Source organism: Anas platyrhynchos, chromosome 20, assembly GCF_047663525.1.
Source record: "Anas platyrhynchos isolate ZD024472 breed Pekin duck chromosome 20, IASCAAS_PekinDuck_T2T, whole genome shotgun sequence".
Classification (NCBI taxonomy): domain Eukaryota; kingdom Metazoa; phylum Chordata; class Aves; order Anseriformes; family Anatidae; genus Anas; species Anas platyrhynchos.
Genome location: NC_092606.1, coordinates 3,506,243 through 3,522,941, shown reverse-complemented (window position 1 = coordinate 3,522,941; position 16,699 = coordinate 3,506,243). Strand labels below are relative to the sequence as shown.

The 16,699-nt window shown below is 37.3% G+C and overlaps 1 protein-coding gene across 5 annotated transcripts in view; it reads right to left on the bottom strand.

Annotated features, from left to right (window-relative positions):
* Positions 1-382: 382 nt before the first annotated feature.
* The window catches only part of TEX14 (testis expressed 14, intercellular bridge forming factor), a 55,426-nt gene continuing 39,109 nt past the window's right edge, over positions 383-16,699 (bottom strand). For all 5 annotated transcript variants that reach the window (XM_072026048.1, XM_072026049.1, XM_072026047.1 and 2 more), the window contains 18 exons: positions 16,309-16,415; positions 15,727-15,806; positions 14,920-15,186; positions 14,271-14,371; positions 13,850-13,963; positions 13,161-13,254; positions 12,372-12,462; positions 11,511-11,573; positions 10,257-10,384; positions 9,286-9,473; positions 7,861-7,912; positions 7,297-7,368; positions 6,393-6,470; positions 4,754-4,871; positions 4,485-4,580; positions 3,404-3,513; positions 1,586-1,649; positions 383-1,376 (listed from right to left, as the gene is read on the bottom strand). In XM_072026048.1, the coding sequence (XP_071882149.1) occupies positions 1,340-1,376; positions 1,586-1,649; positions 3,404-3,513; positions 4,485-4,580; positions 4,754-4,871; positions 6,393-6,470; positions 7,297-7,368; positions 7,861-7,912; positions 9,286-9,473; positions 10,257-10,384; positions 11,511-11,573; positions 12,372-12,462; positions 13,161-13,254; positions 13,850-13,963; positions 14,271-14,371; positions 14,920-15,186; positions 15,727-15,806; positions 16,309-16,415 (1,860 nt within the window). In that variant the 3' untranslated portion in view covers positions 383-1,339. The remainder of the gene's footprint in view (positions 1,377-1,585; positions 1,650-3,403; positions 3,514-4,484; positions 4,581-4,753; positions 4,872-6,392; positions 6,471-7,296; positions 7,369-7,860; positions 7,913-9,285; positions 9,474-10,256; positions 10,385-11,510; positions 11,574-12,371; positions 12,463-13,160; positions 13,255-13,849; positions 13,964-14,270; positions 14,372-14,919; positions 15,187-15,726; positions 15,807-16,308; positions 16,416-16,699) is intronic.

The following is a 16,699-nucleotide window of genomic DNA, read 5'->3' as shown; positions in this document are numbered from 1 at the left end:
CAGCACATATGAAGAGTATGATGTTCCTCTGCCCGTGGGGAGGATGCAGAACTCACACACATGCAGTAACCCAGATTAGAAAATCTGGAATTTCTGCCTGGAATTGTGTAATGTGCGAAAGTAAGCCCTTTTTGCCATGCACTGACACAGCTCTTAACCCACATAATCTCTTTGCTGCTGGTGATTCAGCTCTATACTACCCTGACATAACTAAATGGATGAAAGACTTCTTTATTTTTTTGTGATATCTTCTGAAGAAAGCTCTCTGAAGTGTGCCAGTTTGCAGCATCTGCCCTGGAGCAGCTGTACATCAGTATCTTGTATACCTTACTTGATGATCAGAAGTAACAAATAAAAAACAGAAGAACCAAATGACAGCGCATTAAGCTTAGAAACTTTTATTAGTGTCATTAAACCCAATTAATTAACAGTTACAGATAGGCAGAAGAGGGATGGAAAAGCAACATGTGGTACACCCAAGTACATGAAGGCAGCTAAAATTCCGCTGTCTGTTCAACAGGGATAAGGACAACCGTTACACATCCTGCACCTGAACAGTATTAAAAAGTTGCTGTGCCCATCAAAAGCCTGATCCAAAACTCAATTACAGGGATTTTTTTTTTTTTTTTTTTTTGGATGAGGCCTACCAAAACTGTAGTTTAATTAAACAACATGTAATGCTAACCAGAAATAGCTTTGCATATTCTTGTCTAATACTGACAGGGAACGTATTGGTGCAGTTGCAACCTCTGAAAGAACACTATCTTTTTCTCATTAACTTTCTGCACAGCAATTAATCCCCTTAATCAGTCAAATCAGTTCAACTCTAGATCACAAAAGCACTAAGAGAAAACAAGAAATTACCCTTGTTAAATTTAATGAGCAAGGAAAAACATACACCACATGGGCTGTAGCACAGCACTCCACACTTCAGCATGGAAAAATTAAATGAGAGCCTGAGCAGTGAAAACAGCCCACAGAATCACAATCATTTTGTCTGTAACACTGAAAACTGCATAATACAACAAATTCTTTTGCTTAGGAAAGCATGCATATACAGAGAACGAGAAGGAAACACATAGCCAGCTTACTAAGTGGTGTTATATTCCAAAAACAGATCAGTTCTGCAGCATTACTGATATAATCTTCATATAAAAACAGTATCAGCTGCATTACAAAGTAAAGCATTAAGATTTTTTTCAGTACTTGCTGCTGCAGCTAAAGGAAGAGTGAGCATTCAGTCTTTTTGGCCAGATAAGGTTGCAGTTCATGTGCAGTATATTGTACCAGCTGCAGTAAACATTTGAGATATTACATTTTTTTCCACTGTCCATTCTAATCATGTAGGACAGCTGCTCTGATCCAAAACAATTATCCTGTAAGGAAAAAAAAAAAGAGGTAAAAATAGTTTAAAAGAGTTATGCAGTTGTTTGTTTCTTATATCAAGCTGTACAAGTTGAAGAGAATGGAATTTTATATTGCAGCTCTTGCCTCCTGGGCATGGAAGACAAGAAATGTATCTCACGCAGAGAGAGAATACATAAATTTCTGCAAAAAGCCCAATTTAATTCATGGAGATGCTCACCTAGATGGAGAAGGCAAAGACAGCCGTTTCCGTAAGTGGAATTTCTGATCTTCAGGGTGTGCATCTAAACAAAAACAAACAAAAAACAAACAAAACAAAAAAAGCATTCAGCTCAAAACCAAAAGCATACACAGTCACAACACTTCAAAGAGAATGCTCTGGTTTTGTCAGCATGCTGAATTGAGCGCTACAGATCCCTTTGGCTAGATCCATCAAGTTGCACTTGAAACCAGCCTGAACTCTGTTGCTCTGCTGGGTCTATTACACAGGAACCTCTTTGTGATGAGAAAACATTGTTTTCAAAGCCTGAAGCATGCTCCTACCATCCTAGTAATTTTGGGATGGAAAATAGGGTCATATATGCTAATGCTGTGCAAATAACATTACCACATTACCTCTAGAGCTCTGAGTTTAAAAATTACCATCAATATTTCCTAAACTAACAATCTAGGACATTTCAAACTTTGTGTGCCTAACTAGCAAGTGAAATACTGATGATGAAGAACTGATTGCTGTAGATGCTGTAGAAGCGTTAAATGCTCACAACATTGAAGGTTAGTTTCCTTGAAATCATTTTGGGCTACACATGGAAAAAATCACTTCTCTCTGAAAAATCAGTCTACTGCCTTTTTCTTCCCAAAAGAAAGGGCAGTTCTTTCACATTTTCTGCAAACCAGTAAGTGCACATTAATGTAAGTATGACATCCTCTTCCTTTAACAAGAAACATCTTTAATTGATAAATGCTGAACAATGGTAACCTCTTACTTTAGCTACAGAATACTAGTCAGCTTTGACAGTCCCTAATGAAGATCTGGAGTTAAGTATAAGGAATGCAGGCTTTTTTTTTTTTTTTAAATCAAGTGAAACACAAAAATGTTTTTCTGTTATTTCTTTTATGTGGTTCTTTGCATTCTAACCAGGAGTCAGCTTACCTTGCTAACCAAAAATTATCTTACATACAAAATGGAAACTTTGGCCCAAAATAGGAGATATTTCTACTCCTTAATGTGATGATGAAAACATAAGTGAACAACTCCTTAACTTCTTGAATTTTAGGCACTAACTCCCTTCCCATATGTCCTGACCGAAACATTAATATAAAAACACAGCTGTGTCACAGGCAACACAGCTGTGTCACAGGCACCGTAGCAGCATGTTATAGAGGAACTACTTACACAGATCTAAAAAGCTGAGGTCCTTAAACCTGCTTGCAGAAAAACACCTCAGCTGCCAACCTGTGTAAAATCACTTCATCGCTCAAATAGTCCTAGAATAGAGGACTTTATCTCTTTCATTTCAGTTTGTGCCTTCCTCTCTGCTTCCAGTTTCTACTGGAGGAAAGCCAGGAGAGACTAGACAGACAGATGTTTAAGGGATTTGATGGCATTAGCATATGCATCACAGGTACATACCAAACCATAGTGATAACAACTCCAAGTCCTTACAACAGCGTGAAGCCGTTAGGTGCCTAAGCAGGAGTGGCTGAAGACTAAATGGGACACAGAGGCAACAATACCAGCTTTGGAGAGGTCAGTAGAGTAAACTGCACTCTCACTACGAGACATACCCTCTGCAACTCCAACAAATAGTCCAGAATGCTGCCAGTCTAAAGCAATAAAAACCCTAAGGGTCTCTGAAAAGTTTAAGATCGGCTTCCTCTCTTCTAAAATCACAGGGTAGAAACAGCATCCAGATCAGGGGAAAATGGAGAGATGCAGAACTCTACTCTGTGCAAGCTCGAAAAATCCAGTGCTAAAAACATAATCAATGAGATACTGCCCATCCCAGCATCCAGCAGCTTTACAGATGAAGAGGACCTTCTGAACTCCCTGCACAGCCTTCTGGTTCGCTGCTTCCAGCTTCAGCTCCGCCTTCCTCTACTCCTTTCTTCCTTCCAAGACCTTCTGGATCTTTCAGGCTTGCAGCCCTTAAATGACAGAATTTTATCTTTTTTTTTTTTTTTTTTTCTTTCAGAGAAGATGAATACAGAATAATAAAATAGAAGCCCCTGGAGATACTAGATGCCTTTTTATTTTCACTCTGACCTGTAATGGTCATATGCTGCACCAACCCCTAAACAATCACTCCCCACCAAGTCTACAGATGTGCTTTACCTTCACATCTATAAGCAGGCTCCAACGATTCCTTGTGTGTGTTACAAAAAATTAGTTTGACTAGGAGTGTGAATGGGCTTTGGATTGAGCCACTTATGAACACAGCTATATATACACACTGCAGGAGTCAGACTGCCCTATCAGCAAAATCCTCCTGATTATCATGACAGTTTGCCTTCTATATTAAAAAATCCTGATGCTGAGCACAAGACTATCTTGTGTTCCTTAGTAAGATATATGTTAAGAATGACTTATGACTACTCATTGGCATTCACCATGGAGCTGTTCAGAGTTTAAAGCTCTTATCCTTGGTTCTAGGAGGGAAAAAAAGTTTTTTGGGCTACGCATTTTTTTCTTAAAATTATATAGATATGATGCCTGCCATTTTCTTAATTTCTTTCTATGTGGCCAAGCACATTGGCTTTCTAAAACTCTTCTTTGAAGATTTATTTTTCCTAAAGATCTTTCACGATTTTATTCTCTTAATATACATTCTTCTCATTACCTCAGAAAATCTACCGTTCTGGCAAATTATCTCAAAGTTCTGTTAAAATGATGTACTTCCTTGCCTGTTTGAAACATTTCCTTTTCAATTACAGGAAACTACCTGATATTCTTTGCCCTCCAATTTAATACCGAAAGTTCTGAATGATGCCTCCAATGGGAGCTCCCCAAAACATTACTGTCTGAAGAATGACAGTGTATTTCCTGAAGTCCCACATAGGTCTGTATACAGAAGATAAACAAGATAAACTTGTGAACAAAATATCAATTATCAGCTAACCCAAGGGCATGTCCCTGAGGTTGTTCTTGGATTTCCTCATCTGCAGGAACAGCATGGAGAATTCTTTCTAAAACGTCGTCAAGAGTGGAGTGAGCCCTGTTGAATAAAAGATTTTAAATGAATGCTGGCAAGTTTAATACTATCCATTCTGAAAGAAAACAGTAGAAATGATCACAGTTCTTAGGAGAGTTGACTTAATGTAAGCACTGAATATTCTAAACGTTTGTAATTCAAAGCTAAATATGCCATTACCATTGTCTTTTTCATACCTTTCTGTTTCCTCTGCTAAATTAAATGCCTCCTTAGTCAATACACTATGATCTCTCTTCTCATTTTGGTCAATTTCTTTTTTTGTGTCTCTGTCTTCCATTTTAATTTGACCAGCAACTATTCACATAAACAGAAATAATTTAATAGCAAAGTTATGAACAGAAGATACTAAATAAATTGTGGTTTTATTTACTGCACTTGGAAAACTTTCAGTAGTCTACTTTTTAATTTTTCTTTCCTCAGTCATCTGATCTTCTACCAATTAAGTTCACATTATCTACAGTCATAGGCAGCCAATAGCAAGACCTAGATAAATATTTTACTGTAACACATTTTTAGATTCAGAAGAGTGAACATTTTGCTTCATACTAAAATGAAAAATGCATGTGGAAATTAATCTTTAATCTCTCGCCTTACAATCCAAGATATTGAAGAAAAATCAAAAGAAAACCTGTGGATGTTAGCTTTGTTACCCTACTTAGTAAAATCCAATGATATTCCCCCCCACCCCAAGACTTATCTCACTAAGTTCTCTTCTCTCCAGCATGTGAATATATTCAGCCACCTTCTGCTAAGCTATGATAAGCAGGAAGCAGTAGGCTGTCATAAAAATGGAGTCTGAAATAGCTGTACTTTATGCAAATACAACAAAACCACAGTGATTGAACAGCAAGCAATACAGGCTGCTGCATTCCTTGCCACCTAAAAACAAGATACTCCTGTGAATAAAGTCACAGTAGCTTCTATCCTTTGGGTAACAATTTTAAATGGGAAAAGATCTAACAAAGCTGTAGGATAACACAAACAAGTGCCAGTGTTATTCTCAAGTGACTATGCTATTTAGCTTTTTTTACAGACTAACTCATATTTTGCCCTTTTTAAAAAAAATACAAAAAACTGCTCTTCACTTTCTGACTCATTGGAAACAAATGCAGAGTCTATAAAGATTTATGTTTTCTGCTCCTGACTTTACTTGCTGTACATCTAAAAATGATTCCCACTTACTACTATTTGCAGTTTCAGAAGCACAAAGATTTACCGCTGCTATCTTTGGTACCTTTATAACAGAACAGGCAACTTAACACTGATTACCCCAACAGATGCTATTTTCTGACACCACGAGATCAGAAGCACTATTTCACGATGGTGAATATGAAACATAAGTGGTTCGTGTGTACCGGCTACTTTCAACCAAACCGCCTTTCAGAGCGGAAACTTCAGCTCTATTTTACATCAGCTGCTCACCATCTATACTTCTGTGGGTTTCATCACTTACGACTGAACGCAGCATATGTTACAGTGGTATAATGAAAGCAGAAGATCAATTCTGATAGTTCAAATCTGCAAGCGTTCCATAACAGATCTCTGCAGACTTCAGAGAGGTGAATGCACAGAGGAAGACAGCAAACACTGCTGGAGGAGGTACTGTTTGTGAAAACACTGCGTATCATCTTATCAAAAAAGGGGGGGCCCTCTCAAATTTCTGCTGAATTTTCCAAGATAGCAACCACAAATATAAACAAAAAAAAGCTGAAAATTAAGTTTTTCAAAGTATTAACTTTTCAAAGTATTCAAGTAATTTTGCAGAAAAGTTACTTTCCATTTGTAATCTCTATGTTAGGACTATTATCAACTAACCATTTATTTGCATTCCACAGTCAAATAATCCCTTCTCTTCAAAGTCTTGAGTGATAGAATCTTGCTGCTTTAAGTACTCTGTTAAAAACAACGTAGATTTTACAGATGTAAGGAAATAAAGTACCACTTTCTTTACCCACCCAAAACTCAATGAAAACTCTTACATAATCTATAGTTAGTCTGTATGTTAATCTCACAAATTGTCTCTGGCCATTACTTATTCAGTTGGTGACAGTCCCCACAGCCCTGTTTTGGTGAATAAGGTAATAAAAAGATTAGAATTGCCTATGTGCTTCATTTCTAAAAGAGCACAGGACCTATATAGGTTTAATTAACCTTCTGTCTGGTGTTTGTTTAGGAAGTTCATTGCCGAGTAACCACGAGAAATTTTTCTGTAACCCATTCCAGTAAAAATAATGAAGGATTTTTACTCTGTGTTCTGGCTCAAGAAGAATGCGACTAAAAAAAAATAGATGTGTATCATTGAAACTAAGCTCTACAAAAATACCTGACTAATGGAGCTAATCAGCTGGCATTGCTTTTAATGAAGAACATGGACGAAGAACATCCATGACACCTTTGAAAACTTCAGTCTACACAAAGTTCATCTCAGAGTTAAATTACATCTATACTCAATAAGCTAACTGCTGTCGTCAGCAGTAACTAACCATTATATGAAAGGCAGAAACTTCAAGGACTAACTTAAATAACTGCCCGTTATTCAAGCTGTTGATGCCTAACTTCCTATTCATTGACCTGACTGCAACTAATTTGGAAGCTCTTGTGTATTTTAGTAGTGAATGATTTGGGAGAAATCCTGATTGTGTACTGAAGTACTGTACTGTCCTTGGCTTTAAAACACAGCTGGCAAGTCTCATACCATTTTGGATGAAGTGCCTCTTACCAATTTCATCCAGCAGCTCTTGGGCTGGTGGAGGGAGATCATCAATGAAGTGGTTAGGTGCCTGTGACAGTGCTGAGAGAGAAGAAAAAAAAGTCTAGTTAATTAGCAGTGATTAATTCTTAATAACTGTGATATAAGCTTAGAGTATGACCGCATCTTGCTGACGTATATCATCTATCAATCTCCATGAGCGTGGCTCATTCACTTTTTATGAAATATCCTTAAGTACCATTGGAATGGAAAATCATTTAGAGCTAGACTTGCACATATAGCTCTCAATTTTGCATTGCAAGTTTTAGGCCAGTAATATTTACACGGCAAACGGAGATTAATTAGAGGTCAGAGATCTTAGCCTACAAGTGCAAACACAGAATTTGCAACTTAACAATCACTACCAACACAAAATCGTATGCAAAGTTGGTTGTCTTTTTTGTTGTTTTTTTTTTTATCCCTACAAAGAGATGCCCAGGAAAAAAAAATAGTAAGACTGCAAACTGCTCTTTAAATCTGTTTATCCATTTTTTATCACTCTAATTGGGCTGAGGAGTGGCTTAAGAGACTTACCAGATGCCTTCCTGGTGCTTCTCAAGGATGAAGCAACTGCTGACAATCCATCCTGTGTAAGAATATACAGAATGAAACACAAAAAAGTAAACTGAAGAACTGCTGTTCCCCAATCCTTGCCTTTAATATACTAAGTCCAAATTGAGGTAAAGTGTTAATTAAAGTCTTACTTAAATTTTTAAATAAGCTCTTCAGCGTACTCAGAATATGAAAGAGGTAGGATCCAGGTAAGCCAGATGTGTCAGAAATTTTGCCTAGGCTGTTTTTCACTCATCTTTTTGCTGGTCATTAAGATATTGTCAGCTACACATTCTTTATTCATTTCAACACTGTGTACAGACAATTGGACAGAAATTCTCTGAAAGGACAGTTCTGACATCTCTCGCTTTCCCACTCTGTTTTGAATCTTTAATTATTAAAGCCAGGCACATCTAGTTACCAGAAGAATCCCCCAAAAAATCAAGGATTTGTAATCAAAGGCAAGTCCTTCAAAAATGGAAATTGGTACTTCAAGTGCTTGATCCTAGAAGAAAGTTTTAGACAAGGAAGCGACACGTTCAGATCTCTCTACAGAGCCAGTCAAGGCAGCACTGTGCTGTTAATGGGTTTAATGAATTTTAATAGTCTGCTATGCAAGCCTAAAGACACAGCTGACCTGATGACACTGAATGCAGTTACTACTGTTCTGGTTGAACAAACTAATTTAATCTTTAAACGACAACCCCAACACTGAATAGGAAAAGCATAAAAGCAACTGTTCTATATGTAAGATGCCTGGAAAAACATCTAAGATAACGTTCTGTCTCTAGAACACCTTCAGTTCCAAAAAGATTACCAGAAATCACTGCAACAGCCTTGAAAAATGTCAGCTCCAAAGAAAGACAACAAAGTTGATAACATTATGCCATGTCTGCAGGCAGTAAAAAGGACAAACAGCCTCAATAATACAAGGGCTTTCTGAACACTTACTTGCATCCAAACTACTTTTACCTTTTTTTCCTTATGGAATTGCTTATTTACACTCATTTATATTCCCCCACTGACTGCGATAACCCTTCAGTTTCACAAGAAAACTTGAATACACACACACACACAATTTGTTTTCATTCAAATCACCACTTCCACAAAGTTAAAAACCTAGAGTTCACCAGCTGAGTTGTGAATTCTGAACCATTCAGATAAGCCACCTGCTGTAGACGCAGAAGATCAACTCACCAACAAAACTCTTCCAACAAAAACACACCTTTCCTACCCAATCATTTTGCTGATACTTACCACTTTGGTATTGTAAGATTACTGGATCCAGTGCTGAGAAGGCCAGGATAGTGCAGGCAAGGCCATTTTGGTGGTTCTCAACATTTGCACAGGGTTAGGTGCAATGGGAAGCCCAACATTTGTGTAATTTGTGTAATTTCCTTCACTTACAGGCTCATTCAATCCAGATGAGCGAACTTCTACAGGAGTAGAGGTATTTTCAGTGCTCCTTCTTTCTTCATAGGCTGTAGTGAATGTCCTGGACACTGCAGACACCTCTTGACAACTTAAAGAGGAAGAATCCAAAGCTACTTCATGGCCATGTTGGTATTTCTTAAAGGCTACTGGATTTTCTTCCTCTAGAATTAAAAAGAAGAAGGGAGAGGGCGAGATGATAGCAAAGCTGGAAAATTATTATATTTGTCACATTTCAATGAAGTAGAAAAAGTTTTTTTGTATTTGAACAAGCACCTGAACTGGAATCTCCAAGATTATTGTCCACAAAATGATCTCTAAGCGGAAGTCCAAACTGTTCGCCCAGGAGCTTCAACTCAGACATTATTTATGCAAAACTTTACCAAATGAGACATTATGACTCCCATAGCAAACCAAATTAATGAAGTACAAAGCAAACAGAAGTGTTGTTTTAAGGGTAACAAACTAAAACTCAACAAACTTTGAGATCATCTTAACAGTCTAAACAGTGTTTTTTACACTGTCTTCAAAATACAAAGTTCCACACATATTACTCCAAATAAAACAATTTCTGATTCACAAAGGCTAACATAAGCATTAACTACCAAGTGATTATTTTTCACAGGCCTTTCAGATAGTTGTTTTGTCAGTCTGTAAACTCTCCTCTAGTTCTAGTGTCTTAAGAGATTGCTTTTGACCAAACAGGCTTTAACCATGAAGTTTTAACTCTGCGGACAAAAACAATGAGATTTCAAACAACAGGTACAGCCTTTATTATGATTACTTATTCCACGCCTAACGTTTCTGTGCTGGCACTTAAATGAATAGAGTTTCCATGATTCGCACAAACAGCTTTTATGTTAGCAAGTGTTGGCAGAGAGGTCTGACTTCTGGCATCGAAAGTTTAAGTAATTCATTGGTCCTCCCTTTTTTGTCGCTGCAGTTACCTGATCTGAGTGGAGTGCTGACACTTGTGGGTGCATGACTCACTCTGGGTGTTTTACAATTTATATTCTTGTAGTAGTTCTCCTCCTCACAGGGAATACTTGACAAATCCTGAATATCTGTCACTGATCTGAAGTATTGAAAGATGTTCTGACAGTTAGAATAGCCACTTATTACACTTGTGAATCACTAATTTCTGCTATTTTTAGGTTCTTCAAACTTTACTTTTGTTCAATCTTATCTAGTTTTCCAGAGGGAAGCAAGACAATCACTTTGACAACTTATCAAAGAGTTCTTCAAAGGCTAAAGAACAACATCTTCAATGATCTTGCAGAGACAGAAAAGGTTAATTATTAACATTCCTCTGCTTTACAGAATTTCTTCATTTTAGTAACTTTTATAAAAGCAACCACAGGAAACTACCTCCAGAAAGGACAAGAACCTCAAATGTGAACCACTAGGAAGAAGACTGTATCCAAAACCAAGGGAAAACCTTAAACATTTAGCAAAAATTAAAGATCTCTTAAAAATAACATAAGGTCTTAGGAGCCTTTAAAAGAATTACACAAGTAAGCCGAAACTGCTATAGATCTGCACAAAAGTGATGTACGCTCAAGTAGCAAAAAAAAAATCCGTTGGACTGGAATTATATTAAGCAAAGTAACGCCGTTTGCAGAAGATTATGTTATTCTCAGAAGACCATTAAATGATCATAAATTCACTGTTACCAAGTCAGTGATTTCTATGCAAAATTTCCATTATCTGTGAATAAAAGCTAACTTTAATAGTTAAGTCACATACCTCTTGTGCACATTTCTCCTGAGAATATCTATATAGTATTTTTGTAATATAACTTATGTAGCTACATACTAACAGTTCACTCTTGAAAATAATTTTATTTCTTATGTGTAATGCACATGGAAGAGACAAGGAATAGTTAGAATGTTTAATAATAATATTGTTATAAGAACGTTACAGTAACACTGTAAAATGAATAGGCACACCCAAATGACACTGCTTATTACTTACGAATATGTAAAAAATTCAACCTAAGCTAAGGGTAACTGTATGTGATAGCTCTTTTATACCCATCTCCCAGGTTATCACAATAAAAATATACTTTCAACAATCCAAATAGGTTTCCACCTCTCAGCTTTAGTCTGTGGTATCTTCCTGTTTTGTATCAACATAGACCTTTTACAATGGTAATGACCAACTTGCTGCAGTTTCAGCATAGAACAGTCTGTGGCTCTTACATATCTTTTTCTTTGGAGTCTTCCTGCGGCTCTCTTGATACCAATTCTTGGGCTGCTTCACCACTAGAGTGAGGGAAAAGGTCATATTCATTGATCTTGTCAGAAAAATTATGAAAATAAATGTATTTTGTTTCTTCTCTCATAGTGTTTAAAGGATGACCTTCTCTCTCAGGTAGACAGCAGGGCATAGAAACTTTTTTGCTTAAAACCTTAGAAATTAGAGTGAGCTAGAAGAAAAGCACCATTTTAAGCACATTATGGGTTTGTATCACAGATTCACAAAGTCATCCAGTAAGAAGAAAACATCTAAACAACATCTCTTTGTACTACTAGAACACAGAATTTACAAAGATATCGGATAGGTAAACCAGGTTTTTGGTGGATGAGACCGCAAGTCCCCAAGCACATGCTGATGTTATCTGCAGGCAACATGCAGTGAGCATGCTTACATCAGATTCTTCTGATGGAAGGTGAAAAAGCATGATCTTCATGCCACTTGAGCTCCAAAACCAAAGCAGTACAAAATTAAACCTGATGACAGAAGCCATAATTTCAATTATATTTGCTCTGTTTAAAACTGATATTCTGTTCAGTGTAAAAGGAATTGCAATATACATGACTTACTTTTCATATTTTACTCCCTCATTAAGCAAACAAAAAAATATACTGGACACGGTAAAAAACAAAGCCATGAAAGACCTTTAAGTATTTTTGGCAAGGAGCTATGACATGTAGATGATCATTAAAAAAGCACCACGAGCACCTTATTTGAATATTAGATATATATGCAGAATTAATAGAGAGAACACACTTTATAACCTAATTTATGCTTGAAGTAATGATGAAAATAAGTTTATCTACCTGGCTACAGGCATATGGCTAAGCTGATTCACTCCTAGTGTGTTATTGCCAGAGTTCTGTGCTGCTGTGCTGCAGAATAATATTTTTCCTCCTGAATACAAATAACAAATGTTCCCTGTTATTGGGTTTTGCAAGTACAAAGGAAAGTGACACAATTCATTGAACAGGAAATTGCAACTTTATTAAATTTTTTAGTTCTTTTGACCTTTGTTGTTGTCAAGAGACAAATGTGCTTTAAAGATGCATTTTCATAAACATACCACAGCTGCCAGACAGTCAACCACTAAAGCACCAGGGAATATCACAACATTTACACATTTGAGCTAAGACAGGCAACAGACTAAAGCAAGGATCAAGATTGTTTCTCTACACATACAACTTAGCTCTTACAGTTTAAGCTCAAGACACTTATAGCAATAAGAATATTAACGTGTAAATGCAACTCTAATTCAGTTTCCAGCATCATTGCAAGTCAAAAAAACAATTGAAACATTGAAAACAAACTTAGCCTTAGGGTATAATTGCTAACAAGTTTGTTTTGTTTTTATCAAATTGAAACAGAGCAAGAACATAATCATCGCATCAATGCTATTTCAGTGAATGCAATGTCCAAATCTCATCTGCTAAAATCCCAAATGTTCTAAGCTCTAACTGTATCAGTGAGAAAAGACCAAGCAACCCTAAAGAACCTAGCTTCAGCCTTCTGACAGGAATGATGCTCACAAAAATTACATACAAAATTTTGTCTCCCTGACTCCAGAGGGTCTTCAGAAGAAAGAACACATTTACCTGAGACCTGAATACCTGATCCTGCATCTTCAGATTTCCTTCTCTGTAAAAGGCCATCACAATGGTCTTCTAATTTGTCCCCAAGATTTGAGGTCTGGAGCAGAGGGGAAAAAGGAAGTAGATGCAAATTTCTCACAGACGAACTAAGAAGGGTAGGACAACTCACACAGGAAGATCCCAATCAAAATAGAGACGGTTTTTCAAGAGCTCATCAGCAAACAGCATGGATTGGATTCAACAGTCTGTACAAGTTTCAAATCTTCAAGAAATTAAGATTGTTTTAAGACTGAATACTTGTATTTGATAGAGCTGGGAAGAAAAGGTTAACGTGATCAGCTGCCTCAAACTTTTCTCAGCCAAAACCAGAATAATTTTAAGGCTCCATAGATTATATAATTTCCTAGTAAATAAATCAAGAAAACATGTCCCTCCTGTTTTAGAAGTTTGGGTGTTTTTGGTGTTGTTTTTTTGTTTGTTTTGTTTTTTTTTTTTTTTTTTTAAAGGAATGGGGTCAAAATTTTCTTCCATTTAGGTAAATCTTTCTGTAAATACTCAGAAGAAAAAAAAAGTTCTCCCATTTTTCTACATTTCTTCAAATCAAATGGGAGCCTGATAAACTCACATGTGATTTAACTTACATCCAACATTCTTGAAACAGAGTTCATTCCTGTCTTGTCTGTGATTTTTACCTCTAGATCTGTATTTCCCTGAGCAGTAGGAGGAAGGAAATAATCTGGAGTCAAGAATTCTTCAGACATGTCAGCAGATGAAGTATGAGAACAAGGTAATTCTCTCGAATGCCCCTGTGAAAGATGTTATCATTTAAGATGCTTTCTTCGCTCTATTGAATATACATTTTAGTCAGTAATGTTAAACAATAATACATCAAACTGAAACAATATATAAATTGATTGTTCTATGTTTCGACTCAGCTCCTGCGCCTCACAATTTACAGAACCATTATACGTAATATGTCAGGAGGACTGCTAGTTGTATCACAGCTGAAACAATCAGCTGTTCTGGTAGTTCAGTGAGCAACATGGAGAGAACAGGCTAAAACGTTTCAGGGAAAACAAGCAGGAACTAGATTTCTTGGAATACTATACATACTCTAGAGAGAATCTCAGCTTGTTGAGGAATGACTGAACTCTTAGGAATAGTTATTCCAGATCCTGCTTGTTCATATTGTGATGGTGACTGGCAACTTCTCCCTAGGATGTCACAATGAAACACAATCATTAGGCTAAAAGTAACATGAATTTAGTGCTCTGAACACTGATGTAGCATCAATGAGAATGGAGAGTAAAACTACACTGTCTGCCAAAAACATGGAGAAATGACAGGCAGAAGACAGCATTAATCTAAGCAGGTGAAGCTTTCCTTGTTCCTTTATCTGTAACTATTACAAAAACACTGTCTGTACTGTGCTGCTACAGAAAAAGCACCTTTCAACTCCAATTAAAAGAAATAAAGGTGTGAGAGCATAGCCATAGATTTAAAAGCTTTGGGTCTCCCATACTAATATATGTTAATGATGATGAAGGGTCTCCACGCTCACTGGACATTACATCCAGTTATTAAATAACAGAACTGAGTATTACGTTATGTTAGCCAATGCCTTAGCCATTGACCTGCTTTGGACAGGAGACTCTGAAAGAGAAGATGGCCAATTATTTTAACAAAATCGCAGGAGATGAAATCTGCTGAGAGATGGAAAGAGACAAAAAGGGAGATGAAATAATCCTTTTTTCAGCCTTACCCCCAGAACTTATGAACATTGACTCCAAATCACTCTCCTCAGATGCAGATCTATCCTCACAACCCACATCCCAAGGCTCAACGTTGTCACCTGCACGCCATCTCTCTCTCTGTTGGTCTCGACTTTTTTGGACCCTAATGGCGACATGTTGAAAGGCTTCCTCTATACTCTCCGTTTCACTTTCAGATGTACATTCACTGGTTGGATTTGTAGAAATCAGTTCCAGTTGTCCTGAGGCCACTCTTTTGGCCATTTGCTTTACTTCATCTACACAAAAGAACAAAATCTCCAGCCTGCGCAACAGGATCTAAACCTTCAAACCCTTTCCCATGTTTCATTGTATCTGCATACTTGGAAATGCTAAAATTATAAGCCTGTGTATTCCTTTATACAGAGAAGAACTAGACACTTCCTTCTATTTAAATTTAAAACCTGCATAAATCAATACAGACAAGCCTTCACATGAATAATTTTTGTTAGTTTGCATTCTCTATTATTCGTTCTTTACTGCCACCCACTGGTCGTTGCTATACTACCCTTTCTAAATTCATATGCTGTCCCTCCCTTACATCCTCTGAAACAGGGTCAGATATTCCTTGAGCTTTATAGTCAAACCATCTTAGTGTGATTGTGATTATTCCATGGCCTGAATGCACAAGATGCTGGATTCCACTCATTTGGTTTTCCACCAAGAACAGCCTAATAAAGCGATTAAGGCAGACAGACCTTTGTAAACTAACGAAATGTGTTAAGTTTTAATGCACTGCACTGCAGTAAGATTGCTAACGTTAACGCCGATTTACTTACTTCTCCACTCTGGTTGCCTCATCCTTCTCTCCTCACTTATTTTTGTGCTGTAAATTTCAGAAGCTGATTTTGGATAGCACCTATGATAAATTATTACAAGACAAGAGAAACTGTTAATGCACAAGCGTATTCTGTTAAGTATTCCCAGTCAATAGAACACTAGAAGTTGTCCCACAGCCCCTAATGTAGGGCCTAATCCTACTCCTATAAAAGCCAGAGTGTTTCTACCGAGAACTGAATGAGGCTGTGTACAGAGAAAAGAGCCGCCTTACTACTAGCTTCACTATTAGATTGCTCTCCTTAGGCACTGTTAGTTTCAGACTACTGACCTCTATCAGAAAAGCATTCGCAATCTGTCTGAATACCACTCTATAGAGGTAACTGCCCTGTTGCAGTAGTTACCCTGTCAGCTCTGCAGCTGACAATGAGTCACGGTAGGGTCCTAATTGGACAGATGGCTTCTGGCTTACTGTAAAAACATTCAATGCCATCTTTTATCCTGGATGTATCTACTTTTGACAGTGGCTGTAGCAAGATGAATCTGCTAGAATTAATTCTTTTGTGAACGTGATCAAAACTTACCACCTCTCTTCTTCACTTCCACTTGCTGCAGAATGTGAATCACTCCCTCTCTGACACTGCAAGTTGAACTTATTTTTGCATCTTACAGATACACGTGGGAGTAAATGCTGAAACGAGTCCAACAAGCCATGATTCAGCACGTTGGGCACTCTGTTAATTATCAGTTGAGCTGTCTATGGGACATACTAAGAACCAGATCATGCAAATTTTACTTCCTACATTTTATTTCAGTATCAGTAGTACTTCTCAAGTGAAAGGATCACAACTCCAGGCCTTAACTTATTAAAAGCTCTGCCTGGAGCTATAGCAGGTTTCATGTGTATGTAAGCGGACTGTCATGACACCTGGCTCCCAGAGGAAGTAGACCTAATGACCCAAGATCAGTCCCACA